Here is a 22,711-nt window from a genome sequence, read left to right on the forward strand (position 1 = left end):
ATGCTTGGCTCCAAAGGTTGAGGAGTTATTCCTCAAAACACTTTGTGACCGATTTATGAAATTTTGTGCTTATAGTCTAAATTGTTCATATTATAAACATTTTGTAAAAAATCATTTGTGCAAAAAAATCAATTAAAAAACAAGGTTGTTTAGTTAAATCAACTATAGCAAATAAATAAACGGTTCGTAATGCTTTTGCCCTATCTGACCATTTGTTTTTATAAAATTCGATGATTAAACGATCTCATACTTTATTTATTTTTTGGAAAGATCTTTATAGACTAATTTATAATATGAACAGTTTTGAACATAAACACGAAGTTCCATGATTCGGTCATAAAGTATTTTGTGGAGGAACTTCTTCTCACCTATTGAGGAGGCAAATTAATTGCATCCTGATTTCCATTCCATGTAGACAGAGTAAACTCCTCTAAGCCAGACTAAAGGGAAGGTTGAAGAGAAAAACCTTATCCATCGGAGCAGTTAACAGTTTGATTGCAGCTCTATAAAGCAATACGTATTTTCAAATTTCAATGAATAAAAAATAAATCCATATATTGCATAAAATAAATCAATAAATGATGTTTACACCCTTCCTTCCCACTAAAATTTTAAAGAGGAATGTGAACCAAAAATACATTTACGCAATAAATAAAGATTATTACTATTACAAAAGCAAGAAGCCCTTATAGCTCAGTGGTAGAGCGTCAGTCTTGTAAACTGAAGGTCCGTAGTTCGATCCTGCGTGAGGGCATTTGGTTTTTATCTTTTTGGTTCTTTATTTTTAGTTTTAATATTTTTTTTATGTAAATGTTTTTGCAGATTATAATTTCGCTGAAAGTGCAGATGCAGAAGAAGGTGTCACGTCCAACAGTTAAGTACACTTTCGAATCGGGTCCCACTTTTATCAGAAATCAATCATACACACTAACAGCGGAGATGGAGGTCACCCATGGGTTCGTGACAAATTGTTCGTTTTCTTACTTATTGTCAGACTATTTATTTGTGTTTGGACAATAAGTAAATTATTGTTTTTTGACTTGTTAGTCAAAATGTTTTGAAGATTTATAACTGCTCATTTTAAATTTTAAATTTAAAATCGATAAAAATGAATTTTGAATTTGTTCTTTTCGTGAAATTTTTTGTTAAATAAAGATCGAAGTGAATTTTCTAAGTTTTACGAGTAATGATATATATTGTTAATTATTCAAATTTAATGAATTTCTTGCTCAAATCATTTGCAACGTACATGTATCATTTGTATATCACCCACAAGTCTTGTGATAAGAAAAAAATTTCCACTCAAACCCATTTGTGAAAGAAGGAAAGAGATTCTCTTTGGATCTCTTTCACCAAGATCACCGGATTAAGTGATCCGGACTATTGAAATTTTAGCCAAAATAAAAAAATTATTACACTTTTTAAAAGGATCAAAACAGGTGAGCTGTTAGATGAAATTTAAAAGCTCGAACCACTTAATCCGAAGATGATCTCTTTCCGTGAAGGAAAAGAGTAGCATGTGGTGAAAGACTAATATATCATTAAAAATTAAGAACAGAATCTCATTACTTTTTGCTTCCTTATAATTGGAACCGTAATAGGACGCTTAATTTAATAAATAACAAGTCAAAATGATTTACCGAAATTGAGGATACTTTGGTTATTGTATCGTAATCCTAACAAGTTTTCACAACTCCAGTGTTGCTATAATCCAAACAAGTTTCAGCAACTCCACTGTTGCATACATGCTCATAAGTTCCATCCGTCAAACTTCGGCACAGAAATAAAAGAAGCGTCTCAATAGGTATTCAGATTCAGCGTTTCTACAGCGCTGTAAGCTCACAAGGACACACCGTTGCATTTCGGACCACGGCAAGACAGTGCGTAAGAGCTAGATTATCGATCATGTAGCGGAGAAACAACGAAGTTGTTGCAAGAAACTTGCCTACAAAATGAGCAGAAAAGCATCCTGTCAATTCAAATATTACATTGATCTTCCTACGTTGTAACACAAACATGACGAGTACTACGTCGATATCTTGTCAATTATCAAATCCTTAACCATCTGTACTTGAATTCAGAGATTATAGACAACTTCAAGTCAAGCATTTGGTCAGACGATCATCGTATGAATTTGTATGTATGAGTGCATTCAGTTTCGGATGTGATACGTATAAACAACTTCGAGCACATGGGAGCCCGTTATCTATGCAGAACGTACATCCAAATGTTAAGCTCACACTCCTAATCGAAACATAAAATTACAGCTCGGAATATGGCGATGAGCTGTGAAAGTCTTCACTCATGACAGCAATTCGGAGTGCTTCTTTCTGCCCTCAACGAACATACAACAAAGTAAGACAGCGAGATAGAAATAGAGTAGGAGACTGATTCTACATCAAATTAAGATCTCGAGATGCCAAATTCAAAAGTAGTAAAAAAGAAACATATTACCCAGAAGTTGACGTAGATGCAAATGCCCGACTCCCGCAATTCATCATCGAACAATCCTTCAAAAACTCTGGAGCTGCATCACAGTTTTATTTATAATATGAAAGAGCAAAATCAAAATTTTAATCCCCAATCTGGAGGGAGACAAATGTTATTCACATAAGCATAACAAGAAATGATGATGTTATGCGAAAGGAATGGAATCTCTTTCGGACTAAAAATTGGTATAGAAAATCTTTCAGAATGGGGTATACAACTGTTTTATTTCAGACTCCATAAATGCTAGAATAAAATCTGCTTATGAAAAAAAATGGGATCTATGGTGAAGTATGAATTTGAACATTTGCAAGAAGCCTGGTGACTTTGCTAAGAGTTTCGCGAGCAGCTACGGTGTCTTTATGATCTTCACCACAAATAGAAGTTCTGATAAAAAGCGCCTTCCTAATTAGATCATCAGCTATGTCGAATTGTCCCCCTCTTAGCATCAGCTTGGCCCTAGTTTCCAGCACTGTGGCTCTTGATAGCGCAAGCTCCTGCCAAAGATAAGGATTCAGCTGAGCATTAGTCTGGATCGGCCTCCAACAAAGTGATTTATCGAGCCACTTGTCAACTGGGGTTACAAACGCTTGGTCTGCTGCTTCCAGGGCATTGGTGCATAGGCGGAGGAGTTCTAGGGCAGCATTGCAACGAGAGAATGTTATGAAGGCCCGTATTGCAAGAGGCAAAATCACTTCCTTGACAAGATACAGCAGGTCCAAAACCTTAAGCTCAACGACCACAGGGTCATGGCTGAATCCAAATATTAAGAAACAGGCTGCCCAGATGTGTTCCGAGTGTTGAGATATTGATCCACGGCTGATAACAGCTTGTACCATCGCTTGTGCAACTCCGCTCACAACTCTCTTGCGAGCATAAAGCTTGACGAGTTCATGGAAATGGATATAGTCCTGCTTGGTGCTACTTCTAGCAATGTTAAACCTTAACAACGTGGAAGTCGCTTCTGCTTCTGATTTTTTGGTGTATGATGAGGTAAAGCCGCAAGTTAAAGACTTCATCAGCTTTCTCCAGAACCACATCCCTTGATGCTTTTCAGGTATCTTGTGAGCAGCTTGGGCCAACAAAGAAACTGGAATCGCGGCCGGTGCAAACCAAGTACTTGCCTGGACCATTCTTGTTGACAAGCTCCTCGGTCCATCTGCGTGATCAAAAATCGAGAAACACACCTCGAAGAGTTGCAAAAGGAAAGTATGCCGCCTCAACAAATTAGTCCCCCTGCCACTCCATGAAAATTCTTTAAACGGCATTCTATTAGTTGTTTCCAACAGCTTACTTGGAAGTATGGGCAGCTCAGACAATATTGCACCTACAATAGAAAGTCCCAAGGTTGAGCGTCCCACTTTCTCCTCAATAGCCCGTAAAGCATCCAATTCTTCATTTTCTGTGTATTCTTTTACGCTACCCTGCATGAGCGACATTGCTTCTGCCCCGGATAAGTACGAGAGTTTCAAAGGCTCCAAATTCATCACAGAAGGAAGGCGTGTGGATATTATTATGTGCGTCTCCCCACCAAAACGGGGAAGAAGATCCATTACAAGTTTGTGGTCCCACCAATCCTTTTCACTTTCTAAGTTATCAATCACCACCAAAAATGGCATGTTTCTCATGAGTTCTCTGCGTACTCTAGCTATGGCTGCGTCTTCCTGTTCTTCAAAGCTTTTGATTCTGTTTTTGTCAAAGCAATTTTCAACCCCCACATCGACTTCTAGAAACGACCAGAGATTCAAGTAGTTTTGCCTAATATACCTACTTTCCCCTCCTATCCATAAAACCATCTTGTACTTCTGGTGATATCTGTAGGCAAATTCAAGAAGAAGTTCTGTCTTGCCAATTCCCGAGTCCCCCGACACACAAGCAATTCCCTTCCCATACACAACCTTTGTTGATCTTTTTCTCCTTGAATATCTTCCACCACTTTTTGGCTTTGATTGTCTTTGCGGAATTTCTGTGCTTTGCATCTCAATCTCTTTCTCTGACTCCTTCCACACAACTGGTTCTTTTCCTTTTCTGCTTCCAATCTCCAGTTTTCGTTCCCTTCGCCTTTCATCAAATGAACTGCTCCTACCCCACCCAATTGTCAAGTTCTTTCGTCTAGGCCTAGCCTTAAGCTCAAAATAATCTCTTTCTGCTTCTCCATTGACATCGCCAAAAAGTATGAATTCCAGCTCAGACAGTTCCTTCTTCCTGCCAATAAAGTTCTCATTTCGAGGGAAAGGGAACTCCTCTTTCTCCACCTTCTCTCTCGACTTGCTTAAACGGTCTACAACACTTCTCCTCCCTAATCTAATTGCTAATAATGTGACAGCCCTTAATATACAATCTCTCCAGTTACCATCCTGAGCCTCCAATTTCCATTCATCCACCCGGGAGAGGCTATGAAGGGCTTCTTTCCACTCCTTCTCGAGTCCTCCATACAAAATCCATAACTCTCCCCCATGTCTTTCCCACAACTCTCCTCTCTTCTCAACAATATCCCTGACAAGGCAATCACCTGGACTCAAATCAAAGAATATTGGGACCAAGTTCTTCTTGCTAGCGAAAAATCGAAGTTCCTCGATGGTATATGGATTTCGGAATGACTTCCTTGTTAGGATGACAATCCCAAAAGAAGAGACATCCATGGCCCTCTCAACAATTCCATGTTTGCGAGAGTTCCTACATCGAGCTCTATCAGATACAAAGCAACTCATCCCCTGAACTTCCAACTCAACTCGGAGCCAATTAGCAAACCTCAGCAAAGAAGGTTTACGGCCATGCAAACCTATGAAAACATCACAGCTCCTCAGTCTATTAGATGTCATTGAAACTGGACCAGATATATATGAGTCTCCAGAGTTTCTCCCATGCTTTCTCTGCCTCTCTCGTTGCCCAGAATACTCATAGACCCAGGCATGGCTGTGACTAGATAGAATGCTATTAGAAATGGCTGTCGAGGAAGACACGCGGTCAAACTTCTCAAAATCGCCTGAGACTGAAGCAGCTGGGGCCGGTGACATGTTTGACAATTTATATCTTACATTTGCTAGAGATTCAAGGTCTGGAATTCCAGAGCTGGAACTAAGGGGATCTGTACTTAAAACCATGCTATCACATGGAGCATCAGACCTTGTTGATTCAGATAGTTGACAAGATGGTGATCTTGGGGAGAAAAATGGTGACTGGTTTGCTGAAAAGAATGCCGAAGATGAGGTGGACATATTCCTTGAAGTTGTAGCCGGTAAAGAACAGAACCTCGAGCTATCATCTCCGATATCCATATCTACAAACTTTCCCTCTTTCCGAATGACTCAAATTCAGTGCAGTCGCGCAAGATGTAAACGCCACTCTGAAAGGGAAGACACATCTTCAATCAGTAGTAGAATTCCAAATCTCATGTAAACAACTTTAAAATGCAGTAGAATTGAATTCTCTTTCCAAACTAATCGGTTTTAGAGTGGAGAAACTAAGACAAGCATTCTACAACACTGTAAGAAATGTACACATTTTCGATATTTGACAGCAACAGACAAATGGAACTACGGAAGTCTACTCTTCACACAATTAGGAAGAGGACCAAGACAGCAGTATATGCCTTTAACACAGAAAAACAACGTTGTTCGTGTTCGAAACCAAGAGAGGAAAACAAAGAAATTCATTCAAGCGATACAGTAAATGATATACAGTTACAATGGAAATGGAATCCAAAAATATATGGAAACCCAAAAGTCAATACCTAAAATAATTGCAGCCAAAAACTTACACAAATTTTAAATTTATGCTTCCAAATAACCCAACTGACACTTGAAACATACTCACTCACCAAAATCAAAGAAACGAAATTTGATAGAAGATGGTATTTTGAGGCAATACAGATCCAATGCGAAATATAATAACACAGAAATTAATAGAAAATAATAAAACTTGAAAATTCAGATATGAACACTTACCAGGATTCAAATCTAAGGACAAGGAAGCAAAAAATCCATCTTTCCTCCTCAAGTCGAAGAACCCAGTTGGCTGAAATCAATGAGGACCCCGAAAAAGTTCAAACTTCGGCAAAACCCAAATCTCTGGAAAATGAACACAGCGGAGTTAAACCAGAGGTGTAGAGAGAGAAACCACAGGTGTAGAGAGAGAAAGGAAGACTGAAACATGGAAATATGTAATTGCCCAAAAGGCCGAAACGGGGAAAGGGAAAGTATCTTTAGGACAAAGGACAAGATTTTTCATTCGTAAGACAAGGTTTTGACAAAATGCAATCACCGTGGGATTGAAATAATGGGCATTTAAGATATATACCATTTTCAGACACGGTTTTAATTCAAATTTTCAGCCCCCAAAATTTAGAGTTACGGACAAAGTGAAGATTTTTCGTGAAAAAAATGAATTTTCTGAGTGTTGGGTTTTGGTTTTACCTCTTTGGAGATTACAAAAAAGTGAAAAATCTGAGAGACGCTCTCTCTCTCTCTCTCTCTCTCTCTCTCTCTCTCTCTCTCTCTCTCTAGCTTTGTTTCTCTCTCTAAAAGTCACTGTGGTGTCTGAGGGACTGAGGAAGTGGTCTGAAGGGGAAGGAACGCCGTAGGAGTGAGGAAAAAGATGGGGCCCAGAAGAAGGGATCTGACGAGGTATGCCTGGTAGGCTCCATGTTCCCACCTTTTATTGCTGTGAAATTTTTTCAGAGAAATCCACTCTGTTTTGGGGTTTTGGATTCACATTTGTAACTTTTTGGACTTCGGTCACACTGCTCATGTGGGTGTGTCTTAAAAAGGTTTTTATTTTTTGAGCAATCATGTATAAATTTCTCTGTTTAGTTCTTTAAGTTGTTATACTTTTTAGTTTTTTGAGGTTTTGATATGGGATCTTGGTGTTTGGATGCTTGACTCAAGTCAAGCTGATTCAAAGATATTTCAGTTGTGAACCCTGAAGCTACGTTATGTGAGTTTTTGAGATATTTTTGGGTTTTACAGCTTAAAATCTTAGTCTTTTACGCGTCAAATTGAATAAGATTTGGTTAGTGACAAATTGGATAAGCTTTGGTTATATTTGTTCATTAGCGGTTAATGGTTAACTTGTTTCGTTAGTTATGATATTGTTGTTATTATAAAATTAGGTCATTCAACTGAATAATAAGATCTATTAAGTTACAATTATAAAATTTGGCTGAAGTTGATTTGATTCAAAGAGGCAATCTCTCAATTTACCGCCTAAACCCTATTTTTGTGAGTTTCAATCAACTCCAATGAGACTTTTATGCATTAATTCGTTAACAATTAACTTATTATGTAAGTATATACGATTTTGTCGCTATTGTAAAATCGGGTCAGCCTACCAAATAGTAAGCTCATAAAAACATATATTAAATCTGTAATTAATTAACTCCCACTAATTATACAATAGTTGTTATTATGAATTAATTGAAGGTAAGTCTCAATAAATTTAGCATAACTAAAAAGGGTGTGATATCCACACACCCTATTTTATTTTTCACACATCTTTTTAATGTTCGGCCGTCGGATCGGATGAATTGAAGAATATCAACGGACAGGATAAAGAAAATAATAAGAAAATGTAGAACAATACTTCAATATTTCAAAGAGAGAAATTTTATGAGTGATGCCTCTCACGTCTAGCCTACAAACGGCCACTCACCCTACAATATCACCTACTTTAGAGGCACTTAAAATGTTTAAATATGGATCATAATTGGAAAGCTTTTTAGGTAAATGATCTTTGAGATTGTCATATTCCTCACTTTGATTTATGAAAATGAAAATCGATGGGAATGGTGCTTGAGTTTATCCACTGTAAATCATTTGATCATCTGGTGGATATTTTGTCAATATCCTCGTTAAATGGAGAAGTTAGTTTGATAAAAAATACCTTAAAAAGATGGTTACTACTTGTCCATGTGACAATTTAACAAGGATATTAACAGATTTTTTACGGAAAAACCAAATGATTTACGGTGAACAAACTTAGGGGGACCACTTAAATCGATTTTCTTTGTCATGGACAAAACTGAGGAGCAATGTTAATTTCAGAGACCATTTTGGACAAAGAGTCTATTTTGATATAATATAAAACGTGCATGCGGTCCAATGTTTTAGTGGATAGGGTGTTGAGTTTTCATCCATATGTTCCGAGTCCGAAACTTCCCTTTCTCCTAAATTATTGTAATAGTTTCAATTTTCTCCCACCATCTTTTGTGGTTTGAAGAACCCCCTGATTTGCTCAGAGATATTTTATTTGAAGAAAGTTTGTAATTTGTTATGTTTGTTATGTATTGTCATTTGAGGATAGTTCTCTCTGTTGTGCGAGACGCTCTTTTCCCTTCGACCGGGTTGAAAACCCCGACAAGGTTTTATCGAGGTCCGTTAAGCACATTATCCTCAGTTTGTACGTGTTCTATTTTAATGTAATGAATAACATACTTTTTCCTTAAAAAAAAAGGAAAAAGATCACTTTGTTAGCCTGATTTATTCATGAATCCAATACAACTCAACAAAGGCATAAAGCAGCCTAAAGATGAAGCAATTCACTTACCTTCGATGAAGTCAGTCGGAACACCCATCTTAGGCGAGGGGTCAAATTCCCACTCTTTGCTTACCTCCAAGGTATCCCTTGCCCACTTATGAGCACCTTTACTCGAGGTGTCAAGCAATTTATAGTGATACCTCAATTGCTCCACACCATCTAGTTTGCTTTGCATTGCGCCCTAGCGCCTTAAGTTGTGGCCCCAATCGAACGGCCTCCCTGGCTTCAGTTGAGCCAAGCAGCCCAAGCCATGGGCATCTGCCACGCCACCTCTTCAGCCTATGCCAAGCCGACTCCCAGGCCCTGCCAACCGACGTGTCTCACCACCTCGAAGGTTGCCCCGCGACAGTACCACCTAAGAATAAGACAAATAAAATTAATTTTTTCTTACTTGGTACGGCGCAGAGAAGAAGAACAACTATTTGCCAGGGCAAGCAAAGAAGAAGGCTAAGGGAGGTGGAATAAATTTCCTTCAGCTTTCTCTTTTTCTTGTAGGGATAAAAATTCCCAAATTTATTTAATGGGGCTGAGCGATATGCCGAAGCTATAAGATGTAAAAATGTATCGGTAAGGGAGTGTTCCGCCTAGAGGGAAGCACTCGCACAAGCTACGGTGGACGAAGCGGAAGTGAGAATGTCGGCTTGATTAACGCAAACGTTGGTGAGAATCCAATGCCTCGAAAACCTAAGGGTTCCTCTGCAAGGTTCATCCACAGAGGGTGAGTCAAGGCCTAAGATCAGGCCAAAAAACGTAGTCAATGGACAACAGGTGAATATTCCTGTACTACCCCTTGTTGGTCCCAAGGGACGGAGGAGGTAGGTTAGCCGAAAGATAGTTATCGGTTCAAGGACGCGAGGTGTCCCCGATTTTCCAGGGTAAGAAGGGGTAGAGAAAATGCCTCGATATACATAGATATCTTTCTATCTATGATTAATATTCCTAGTATCAATACAAAACTTTTTCTTGAATCAACAAAAAAAATTACTAATAAAAACATTAACAGTAATGAAGCAAAGTTTAAGCAGCAGACTACGATTGCCCACAGCTCCCCTGCACATGGAGTGGAAAAGTCAAAAGGTATTAAGGATAATGATTAATTACCAAATCCTATCTTTATTGCAATCCTAAATAGAGACCAACACATAAGTAAAGATCCCCATCGCAATCAATTAGGGATATTCCCATCATCATTCCAAGATATTATCTCCAAATTAATATATTGGAAATATTTTTTCCTTGCACATCATGTGGATGACATAACTTGGCCAATAGGAAGCTCCATGTGTAGGGCAAAACCCTATCCCATGGCCGGCCACCTCCTCCTACATATACCCATCATCTTCACAGAATTTCAGTAAGTTTTTTGCTATAAAAAAAAAAATTAAAAAAAAAAAAAAAAAAAAAAAAAGCTCTTCGTGGGATTGTGAGGCTTTAGTCTTTGATCAAAGATGTTGACTATTTTATTGGTACTTTTTTTGTCAAGACCGAAGATCACGAAAATTGTCTACTATAGTAATTATTGTTTGATTTGTAATGAATTATGTATAGTCTCATACCTCGATTGGTGTCGAAGATTGATTTGAATTAAATAACTATTAGATTCTATGAATGTTGAGTGAAAACATGGATGTCAACTTATACAGTTTATTCAAATTGAAAAGATAAATTTACTTTGTTCATAACCGCTTGCTTTTTTGTCATACGTGCTAAAATAGTGTCTAACTTTCTTTTTTGACCATACAACAAGAGTTTGGAATCAATGATTGAGGATTAATCGTCATTCATTCTTGAATTTTATATTAAAGATAGAGATTAGAATATTAAAATAATATCTATTTAATTCAATCCTTATTATCAAATATAAGAGTAAATGACGACACAAATTTCGTAGTCACCTAAACATTTCTCATTGAAAAATTGCGTGTCTTTTAATTCCATTCAAAATACACAGATCTTTTGCCAATCGTCTTTAAGCAAAAATACATGTGTTTTTTTTTATGAAACGATAAATTAACATTAAGCGGATGAGAGAATAAATTGATTGTGAATTTGTTAATACTAGATTTGAATCTAAGACTTTTCATTTATAAATGAAGAAAAATATCACTAAATTATAGTACTAAATGATCGTAAAAATTTGTTTTGGTAAACAATTTACACTAAATTTCCCATGAACCATTAATGGATTATTGTAACAGTTTTATCCACCAACCAGAGGACTTATCGGTTGACTTAAAATCATAGTGGATATGTGGCGCTTTCAACGTCAGTCCAAAACACTCTTTTGCTGCTTACTTCTCGAGAGCACATGCTTCCATGTGAGACCAAACACGGACAGAGCCATGATTGTTCCAACTCATTATCCTCCATGCAATCAATGGCTTAGATTGCAACACCTACATCACTCCCTAAGAAAAGTAATAATAACAGTATTTTTTTTTTTTTTTTTTTTTTTTTTTTTTTTTTTTTTTGAAACACAACGAACCATAAATAAGAAGCCTACAAGAGGCAAGCAGAAGTACAATACTAAGCAGTGATAATGGAGATACCACCAAGACCCCCCTACCAAGCAGAGGCGTCATCCCCATCACCACCACACCCAAATTAGTGAGGACATGGAAGCCCATCATTGTTCAATACAAAGACCAACGAAGATGAAGGCCTATCGACCCACACAACATCACACATCTCCGGAAAATTAACCGACGCTAACTCATGCGCCACACTATTGGCTAACCTAGGCACCCATGACCAACGGCAGTCAATAAAAGCCCTCCCTAACTGCTCAACACGAGCCAACACTGGAAAGGCTTCCCAACTGCCCCCAGACAGCGAACTAGAGAGACAATTTATAGCCTCCAGCGAATCAGATTCCAAAATGACATACCTGAATCCCAAAGCCGCACCTAACTGGCAACCATGCATCAGCGCAGTGGCCTCCGCAGCGGCCGCCGAAGGAGCCCTGATAGCGTACCTCGCGGCTGCCACCATCCTTATGTCCTGACCCCGCGCGATCACTCCAACAAAACCCGATTTTGAGGCCTTGGACCAGCTAGCATCCACGTTGATCTTCACAAAGGGATTGACCGGAGCACACCATTGCGCGGCCTGATCATCCATCCTCCCAACACCCACAATTCTACACTCTGCCGCTGCCTTTGCACCAAAGAAAGAGCTCACCGCCACAGAGATTGCAGCCACCACTTTTGGAGGACATAAGGCCACCCCATTGAACACAAAATCACATCGGGCCTTCCAAATACACCAACACGTAAAAACAATATAAGATCGCCTCCACCTCGTATCACCTGTGTTGCACATATTCGGTGAGAAGACTGCCTGAACCCAGTCCACCCAATCTGGGAGAGAGAGCCGATCCACTTTATATCCCAATGCCCCACCAAACCAAATGGGTTCCACCCAAGAACAGGATAGGAACATATGCTCCGTGGTCTCGTCGTGGCAGCCACAAATAGGACAAATGGAGGTCTGCGAGGATCTCCTGCGGAAGAGAGCATCCTTAGTAGGAAGACACCCATGCACAGTAAGCCACAAAAAATGCCTCAACTTGGGAGGCACCTCCAACTTCCAAATACCTTTCCAAAGATTGCTAGGGACCCCGCGAACAGAAGGCCGACGAGTATCTCTCCTCTCAAGCGATCTATCTTGCAGCCATCTATACCCCGACTTGACCGAGTAACACCCGTTTTTGTTGAACTCCCAGACAAGCCGATCTTTACGATTTAAATCACCCAAAGACGTCTCCTCAATAGCCTGCATATCCTCCCCCGAAATGATATGCTGCAAAAACCCAAGGTCCCACCGCCCCGACTCTGGACAAATAAGAGCACTAACACGTAAGCTAGGAGTAACCGCAACCGGACCAATCGGCTGCGGATGTCCAAGGGGCAAAGATGGCAGCCATCTGTCCTTCCACACCCTAACCTCCTGACCCCCCAAAATCTGCCAATGAGAACCCTCCCTGATCAAGTCCCTACCACAAAGAATGCTACTCCACGCCCAAGACGCCCGACCACCCTTCTTTGCATCCCATATCGAGCAATGAGGAAAATACCGCGCCTTAATAACCTGAGCCCATAACGATTCAGGTTCAGTAATTAATCTCCAGCACTGCTTAGCTAGCAAAGCATCATTAAATTCCTGAAAGTTTCTGAAACCTAAACCACCCAACTCTTTAGGAATGCCCAGAACCTCCTTTGACACCCAATGAATCTTATGGGCTCCCTCCTTACATCCCCACCAAAACCCAGCCACCAACGCATCCAATTCATTACAAACAACTTTGGGGAATTTGAAGATACTCATAGGATACGCCGGAATAGCTTGGATTACAGCCTTTATTAAAACCTCTTTACCGGCCCGGGAAAGCGAGCTTTGTTTCCACCCTTGTAACTTTGCCATAACTCTTCCCTTCACATAAGCAAGGCCACGCTGCTTCGATCGACCCCAAATAGCAGGAACCCCCAAATAAGTCCCCGGATTGTTTACCACACCCATGCCAAGAAACCTCCCCATCTGATCAGCGACCCCCTTCGGCACATTAACCCCGAAGAAAACACTAGACTTATTTAAATTAATCTTCTGCCCAGAAGCACCACAGAAACTATCAATCAAAAGTCTCAGATTTCGGCAGTTTTTCTGATCAGCACGCAGAAACAAGAGAGTATCATCAGCAAAGAACAGGTGAGATATAACAGGACCCGAGCCGCCCATCTTGACACCCTCCAACCGACCCTGTTCAACCGCACTCTGAATCATTTTGGACAAAACCTCCCCCACAAGAATAAATAAGTAGGGAGACAAAGGATCCCCCTGACGGATACCCCGAGAGGGAGCAAAGGACGCCCCGGCCTGCCCATTTAGGAGGACCGCAAATTGTACCGACGAAACACATCCACTAATAATCGATCTCCATCTTCCACAGAATCCCATTTTTTCCATAACTGCATCCAAAAAGTCCCATTCCACCCGGTCATAAGCTTTCTGCATATCCAGCTTAATACCCATCTCAAACTTGTTCCTAGCTTTCCTCCCCTTCAGAAAATGAAACATCTCATGGGCGATACCAATGCTGTCCTGAATTTGTCTGCCCGCCACAAAAGCATTCTGGGACGGAGAAATAATTGTTGGTAATAAGATCTTTAGCCGGTTGGCGAGAATCTTAGAGAGGATTTTGTACGAATAGTTGCACAAGCTGATAGGCCTAAATTGCGACACATATTCCGGATTTGGAACTTTGGGAATCAACACAATATGGGTCAGATTTAAATGCCTCGTACCTGCTGACTCCTGAAACAAGTCCCTGACCAGAGCAAAAACTTCATCCCTCACAACCTCCCAGTACTTTTGATAGAAAATCCCCTGGAAACCATCAGGGCCCGGAGCCTTTAAAACGCCCATTTGCATAGCAGCCTCCTTAATTTCCTCCTCCGTCACCGGCGCAATTAAAGCCGCATTCATCTCGCTAGAGACCGAGGGATTCAAACAGTCCAACAACGCTCCCCAATCCCGATCCCCGGCCGAGCAAAAAACAGAGGTAAAATGGTTTTCCACCAACTGGCGTACTTGAGACGGGCGATCTACCCAGCTACCATTCTCATTCCTTAGCTTCATAACCTTATTTCTCCGACGCCTCTGGAGGGTGGAAGAGTGAAAGAACTTAGTGTTGGCATCCCCCTCCCTCAACCATTTAACTCTTGACCGCTGGCACCAGTAGCTCTCCTCTTGAAGCCTAAGCTCATCCACCATCCGAGACTTCTCCCTTATCTCGGCATAATTCGGACCCCAATCACGCTGAAGTGTATCTAACTGGGATAGAAGCTCCTGGATTTTGTAGCTCCGCCCCTTGAACTTCGAGTGGTTCCACCTACTTAGCCGAGAGCGGCATTCGTTAATTTTCCTCACCCATCTAATCACAGGACTGCCATGCTGCCGACCTTCCCAACACCTTTTCACCAGATCCTTACACTCCTCCTCCGCCGCCCAGTAAGCCTCAAACCTGAACAATTTCCTCCCTTTCGGCCCCTCAACACTCGAGTTCAGGACAATTGGGCAATGGTCCGAGGCTAAGTCCATTCCATGCACAACATGAGAATTCGGCCAGCACTCCTGCCACCGCTCGTTCGCAAGGACCCGGTCTAAGCGTTCCTCCACCCAATCCCCTCTTCTCAAACCTCTCCAAGTAAAGGCCGACCCATGAAAGCCCAAATCCAGCAACTGAGAAGAAGACATGAAATCTTCTAAGAACCTGGGCCTATTATACAACACCTCAGCACCTCCAGACTTCTCATGGTCCCAAATAAACTCATTAAAATCCCCTCCACAAATCCACGGGATATCCGTGGGGGTAAAGTGATTACCCATCCAACTCCAGAACACTAACTTCTCATTTCTGTACGGAGTTCCGTACACCCCCGTAATCCGACACCAGTTGGTTTGCCCTTCTCCTTTCATAACAGCATCAATAATATGTTTGGAAGAAAATATAATCTGAACCTCCAGGTTGTCCTCCCACCATAAACTCAGCCCTCCTGATCTTCCATTTGGCGAAACATCAAAACCATTTGAGTATCCTAAGCGCCTCCTCACCCCACGAATTCTATGATCTTTCATCTTAGTCTCAGATAAGAAAATCATAGAGGGTCGCCTCTTACGAATTAGCCCATGAAGAGCCCTGACTGTCGTGTCCGACCCTAGCCCACGACAGTTCCAGAAGATATAACTCATGGCTGGCCTGCGGCTGTTGAAGGCCAGCCGCCACCGCCCCGAGCTGTCATGCCCGCCTTCCTTGCCACCCTCCCCTCACTGACAGTATCCGACCCCCCATCCGATAACTCTTTTCTCTCCTGATGCTCATTTATTCCTTCCTTGTATGCACCTGCAATACTTGCCGCACCTTCCACCAATAGACTCACTTCCTTAGAATTTATGCTCCTCCATAGTTCATCCACCCTACCTTGGCATTTCTCCTCCATCTCCAGCCCTCTGGGTTTCTTCTGTAAGCCTGGTGTTAATAATATCTCCTGCGATTCCACACCCCTTTTGAACCCCCACATTGGGTCTCCACCCTGGGCCGACAAGACTTCATTGACCCCCTGATTATTTCCCCATTGTCCTTCCCCCCTTGGTTGTATGCGTTCCAAACTAGAACTGGACGAAGAGTCCTCGCCCTCCACCCGCTTCCTTCTCCGCCACCTTTTTGGACCTGTGCTCTGAACCGTTGATGTCCCCCCCGACTCGACTATTTGTGTATGGTCCTGTCCCTGCACAAGCGGATTCCTTACTCTGTCTTGATTCTTCATAACCGTATTGCCTGGTCTGCGCACCGCACCTGCCTGCCGGCGTTCTCCCCTTCCCACGCATTCCACTCTCGGAGCTGCAACCACATCCCTGACCGGAGGCGCCTTTAACCACTCTCCATACGCCACTGCCTCTTCTCCAGACACCTCAACCGTACACTCAGTGTTGATATGCCCTATCCGACCACACCGGTAACAAAAATCCTGGAGCCGTTCATATCGAAATTCCACCCAGGTATCCCTGTTAGTATCCCTCCGAATCCAACATCCCTTGAATAACGGCTTCTCCGTATCCACTAGGATTCGAACCTGCAGAAATCCTCGCGCAAGGCCGGGATCCTCCATGGCTAAAAATTTTCCAGCCTCTTTGGTTAATCGCTGGATGTTATCTACAGAAGCTAGGCCCAATGGAATTCCCCTGATTTGAACCCAAAATGGAACGGAATCCAGTTCCAGCTCCTCTAGAGCGAGCTCCGGCGGCCATAATAACAGTATATTTTACAAATTAAAGATTGGAGTTTTAAAGTTTGAAATGGGTTGAACACACATTTGCCCCCACAGATTCGTAGACCTCTTGTCCGCTTGATTGTGATTACAGGCAATGTAAAATTCTTTTCATGAATTTGAAATAGTGAATAACCGTGATTTATCATTAGTTATTTTTTTATGAGAAGAACACAATACAAGTTTTTAAGGTAGAGATGGATATAATCTACTCCAACGGTTGGTAACATACTAACGAAAACTTAATTATTATATTATCATACTTCGAAGTAGGCTTTACTCGATTTTATGCGTTAAGTTGTTTGTCAATAAGTAACTTCTAGGTGTACTCCAAAACACTGTTTCGTTGTATTATTCAATTTATATTATAATTAGACATGAACTTAACCATGGCGGAAGAAAAAGGATACATTATATACCAGTGCACCTCAATTCTATGTCATTTGTGAATTATGATTTGGACTTATTTTCTGTTTAAGATTTCATTTCGGCATATCGGCTTTTGCCTTGTCGTTAGCTTGCCATACATGATTTAAAATGTTGTGAAAAGTTTAAAAATTCCTTCTTTTTTTCTTTCTAATTTTTCATTTTTGCCAATTTCAAATACATATCAAATCCATATGTATGGGTGGTTCATGGCATTTGCAAATTGCATATTAAAAGTGGATTTGGATCTTATTCGGATTATTTTTAGGAGAATTTTAAGGATTACCACATCACATCCGTTTGTTGTATATTGTGCAATCAGAAATTATTTTAAATTTTTTTATTTCAAATTAAATACAAATAATACCTAACAATTTATAATTGCATGATGTACGATAATCGAATAAGATTGAACCCTCACAAAAAAAAAAAAAAAAATCCAGAGAAATCCTCATCAACTATAAGTGGGGTCATAGGGTACGGGGAATTCAATTGTCCACCCATCTGCCATCACCATCCTAAAGTTTTGTCCAATCGATTCCAACAATAAACACTTGTCCAACTTTAAGCAACATATAGCCAACTAATTAGACTGCAACTCTCAGACATGAGGTCAAAATCTAATCGAATTATATTCACGTCCGCGTCGGGTTGCAAAGTTACCATACTAGATGATGCATAAACATGGTCATGGTGAATTTGTACTATGGTTGTTTCTGAAGGGACCGTCGGTTTAAAAGATACCGGTTTATGAGGAAGATTTAAATTCAAATATTAAAAAAAAAAAAAAAAAAAATCGAAATAAACTGACTTAAAGTAAATAACGGATTATGAAGTTTTTTTAAAACTAAAAATTAGAGGTCTTGAGTTCGAAACCTATTGCTGGGCTAGAAGCCAAACTTGTGGCTAGAATAAGGCTGAAATGTGAGTCTTCTCAACCCCAGAAAAAGTGGAGGAAAACAATGGCTTGTCACAATTTGTCTCTCATATTAAAAAAAAATATATATATATAACATTCATAAATATTTGATATTTGTACAAATTAAAGTGACTTAAAATTTCAATTTTTTTTTTTTTATAAAAGCGCACTAGACAACACGTACAAAGTTACATTAATTCAGTCTTTGCCCTTGATAATGATGCCCATAATCAGGAAGTTGCCTTAGCTCCTTTTTCTTAAATTAAATATAGCCATTAGCCTTTATAGGTGGCATTACCTCATTGTTTATCAAACATATACATTGAGACCTGAGCATTTGAGAAAGATTGGTGGCTTTGGTTTAAAATTATGAAATTTCCAGTTGTGCTCTCACTTTTCTCTTTCACTTTTAATATACCAATTTCACACAACTTATTTTAAAACTAATGCGGTGTATAATGAGATGATAAGAAGAAGAAATAGGTTACTTAATGTCTAATCTTCTCGATACGAAAAATACTTTGAATATGATGAGTTATCAAATGTGTTCTATCTTAAATACCAAACGAGTCTTTAACATTTAAAATATACAATTAGTTTTGAAATAATTCAAACACTATAGTAGTATTATATAACTTTGGCTTTTTAGCTATTATGGTCTTTGAGATAGACATAACTCCTTATTTTGGTCTTTGAGAAAATTGATAGAATTGATTCCTGAGTTTTTCTATCATAAATCATTATGGCCATTCCTTGAAATCAATGTCATTATCTTCGTTAAGTGGAGTGGTTGATTTGACAAAAATACTCAAAAAATGTAGTCACTTGATCGTTCACGTGACAATTAAACGAGGATATTGACCAAATTTTCACGAAATGACCAAAATGATTACAGTGGACAAACTCAGAAACCACTTCTATCGACATTCATTGTTGATGGTATGTGATTCATTAGGTTCCTTTTAGCAAGGTAGTGGGCGATTAGAACTATTATTAATCGGTTGTGAATTTAAACTTACTTTCGATTCTCCATTTAGTGATTATATGTCTTTAGGGCTTTCACAAACCATGAGTGATTATTAGCAGTATGTCATGGCTAACCAAGCTAATAAGAAGACGTTGGAGAACCTACTCCATTTGGGATTACAATGCAATACGGCCCTTCTCTAATTCGATACCATTGATCACATTATTTGGTTGATAGTATATTCAAGTCTGTTTATCCAAAGTGATTATCTTGTCTAATTGTCACATTTATCGTCTTTTGTGGCAATTTTGTACTGTTTGCACTTAGTTCTTGTGGTAGTATGTTGGGGTTTAACTTATTTGTTGGATGCGTAAATTAATCTCCAAATCAAGAAATTGGTCACTGAAGAAGATGTATTTATATGAAACCCTCATGTATTTGTTCGATTTGTATAAATGAAATCACTCTATCATTGTTTGTCAAAAAAAAAAAAAAAAAAAAAAACAAAAAAAGTAGACATCGTGTCATATGAAACAATTCTACCTTATATTTGGAATTTAAGTTGGATCTAACTTCTTCCCTAGAAGCAAAAGTTTTGATTCAATAGACTGCAACCTAAACAGAATCTAATCGCTAAACAAAATCTTATTGCATCCAAAATTTTGATTACTACACCCACATTCAAAAGAAAAATGTTATTCATGGCTGGTCGAAGGTCAACCATGCTCGACCGTTTGAGATGAGATCCGATTGAAAGTGACCGATCAACTATGGAATTCGTAGGTTTGAAACAACTGTAAGAAATAAAAATTGATGAGGATAAAATTTGAGTACATTTTTTGAGAAACAACATGTATAATTTGAACGAGAATCATCTCTGGATTCTCTTTGTGAGGATCCTCTCTGGATCCTATCATGGTTGTTCATCGTACATCGTACGGTCAGTATTTGTTAGGTATGATTTATGTTTAATTTTAAATAATAAAATTTAAAATGATTTCTGACCGCACATATGATAAACGACTACGATGTAAGGATCCTTAAGATCCTCACAATTTGGATCCGGATGGAATCCAAATCCGTATAATTCTATTGATTGAAAGCAGTTACAAGGTTTAGAATTGCACCGATAAAATTTAGTGAGAAGAATCCCGAGAAAAAAATAGAGTACAGCAGTGTACCACGAATCAATTTTGGACTTGAACTCTCTCCTCTCCCATCCCCTCCTTAAATCTAGACTGTTCAAAAGAAATTTAATGGATTTGAGTTGTGCTGCATATTTAAACCTTATTTTTTTGGCCTAATCGGATAAATGATCCATGTTGTGCTAATGTAATTTGAAGATGGTTCCGGTGGTAAAAAAAAATTAGGATTTAAACCCATGTGGTGTTAGTCCGTTAGCAAATTTAGTCCATAAGTGATTTTTCTGTTAAATGTCCATTAAATACAGGGGTAAAAATGTACACTTTCTTCCTTGTCTCTCGGCAATTTGTATTTTCTTGCCTGAGGTCATCATTGGCAGTGCCCAGAACTTGAGGTTCTTAGAACGATTGTGAGTGTGGATCAAATTTCTTTCTCCTTGATCTTGGACAAAATTGCACCTACAAAACAAATAACACCTTAGGTCAAGACTAAGAGCCTCACGCGCCCACGATGAATGGGGAAGGAGGGGCTTTGGCCGAAGAACCTCCGATGCCAAAGTTATAATTTAGAGAGAAAAGTGTTTGAGAGTTTTTAGGAGTTTTGCAAGAGTGTGGAAATAGGTTTTTAGAGAAAAATGGGTAGTATTTATAGGGCATGGCCAGTCCTCTTTGGAGAAAAGGTGGCCGACCTTTGGGATGCTTTTTGTGTGCATTTTGTGGTTTAATGTATGAGTTATTTGGCAATTAATGGATTAATTAGGTAATTAATCCATTAATTAGCCAGTTAACACATTTTTGGAATGAATGTTTGGGAGGTTATGTAATTTATGTGGAATATTTTGTAAGTTATGGAATGATAGCTAATTGATTAGCTAAAAGAGGCAAAAAGAGGTAAAAATATATGGAATGAAATAGGTTTTGGGAGTTACCTCGTAGAAGGGATTTGATGAGATGAATTTTGAATTGTTACCTATTTTGGGCACTTTTGACTTGGTTGAGGGATGATTGTCCGTTACTCACGCGTAGGAATCCCGGTAAGCCTCAAGGTTATTTTTGTCCTCTTCTACCAAAAAATCCACGCGTTGCATTGTGATTATTTTTAGCTCCACAGTGAGCACGTGAGCTTCTTAGGAATTTGACAGTACCCGTTGGTCTGTTCTCTTATTCATCTATCTACTTGATTGCTATAATCATGCCACATCCAAAGAATTGGGTCAAAAAAATAGAAAAGGTTGGCTGCAACAAGGATGGGAATTGGCTGATTAGAAAACCCACAAAATGGTTGGAGATAGATGGATAGGAGAGAAGATGAATATACAAATTTCAGAGATTAAAAGAGAGTGAATAAAAAAAAAGAGTGAGGAATCAAGCAGATAGAGGAATAAGAGAACAGACCAATGGCTGCTGTCAAATGCCGAAGAAGCTCACGTGCTCACAATTGTTCGAAGAACCTCAAGTTCTGGTCGATGTCAATGATGACCTCAGGCAAGAAAATACAAATTGTAGAGAGAAAGAGAGCAGAGAGACAAGGAAGAAGGTGTACATTTTTACCCTGTATTTAAAGGACATTTAACGAAAAATCACATTTGGACTAAATTTGCTAACAGACTAACACCACGAGGGTTTAAATCCCAATTTTTTTTACCACGGGACCTACCTTCCAATTACATTAGCACCACAAGGACCATTTATCTGATTAGGCCTATTTTTTTATTGCTTTTGTTCAACAATTCTTCTTCTCGTTCACCACTGTTCCCGCCTCCACTTACCCCTTCTTCCATATGCGAGCCATGGTTGGCCATTTTCTATTTCCGTCGGTGTTAAAAAGGTTGAAAAAAAAAATTGATGTTCAGGTTTCAACCTGAGATCCGTCGGAACTTAGCCGAAATCTAGAGTAGTTGACATGTAGCCGGCTGTGGAGCCAAAAATAATCAAGAGGCGACACGTGGATTTTTAGGTGAAGAGGACATAATTACCCTCAAGACACACCGTGTTTCCTACACGCAAGCGGTAGAGAATCATCCATCAACCGAGTCAAGAGTGCCCAAAATAGGTAACAAGTTCAAATTTATCTCATCTATCTTTGCTCCGTATCCTCTACAAGGAAATCATTCCATAACCTTCAAAACCTTCCTTATAAATTAAATTAATTAGGCTAAATAATGGATTAATTCCTAATTAATCCATTAATCACCCAATTAATCACCCATTATACCAATTAATCACTCATTATACTAATTAATCACCCATTACACAAATTATCACCCATTACACACCAAAAATACCCCAAGGGGCCGGCCACCTTATCTTCAAAGGGGACCGGCCATGCTCTATATATTGAACCCCATTTTTTTCTCTAAAAAGCTAGTTCCACACTCTTGGAAAACTCCCAAAAACTCTCCAAACACTTTTC

At 39.5% G+C, this 22,711-nt stretch overlaps 1 protein-coding gene and 1 non-coding gene across 2 annotated transcripts; one reads left to right on the top strand and one right to left on the bottom strand.

The window, feature by feature from the left end:
- The first annotated feature begins 682 nt into the window (after positions 1–682).
- TRNAT-UGU (transfer RNA threonine (anticodon UGU)) lies at positions 683–754 on the top strand. The gene has a single exon. It is a non-coding gene; the product is annotated as a tRNA-Thr (tRNA).
- Positions 755–2,511: 1,757 nt separating this feature from the next.
- Positions 2,512–7,032, bottom strand: LOC137713171 (uncharacterized). The gene is made up of 3 exons (XM_068452438.2): positions 6,903–7,032; positions 6,435–6,557; positions 2,512–5,833 (listed from the first exon to the last, which is right to left on the bottom strand). Exon 3 carries the CDS (start codon positions 5,763–5,765, stop codon positions 2,769–2,771), a length of 2,997 nt encoding a protein of 998 aa, XP_068308539.2. The 5' UTR covers positions 5,766–5,833; positions 6,435–6,557; positions 6,903–7,032; the 3' UTR covers positions 2,512–2,768.
- Between the last annotated feature and the right edge of the window lie 15,679 nt (positions 7,033–22,711).

This window comes from Pyrus communis, chromosome 14 (genome assembly GCF_041283825.1).
Source record: "Pyrus communis isolate YQ-2024b chromosome 14, ASM4128382v1, whole genome shotgun sequence".
Taxonomy (NCBI): Eukaryota; Viridiplantae; Streptophyta; class Magnoliopsida; order Rosales; family Rosaceae; genus Pyrus; species Pyrus communis.

Bases quoted from the DNA above. Each gene is read 5' to 3' on its own strand.
- LOC137713171 (XM_068452438.2), bottom strand. From the start codon at position 5,765: ATGGATATCGGAGATGATAGCTCGAGGTTCTGTTCTTTACCGGCTACA.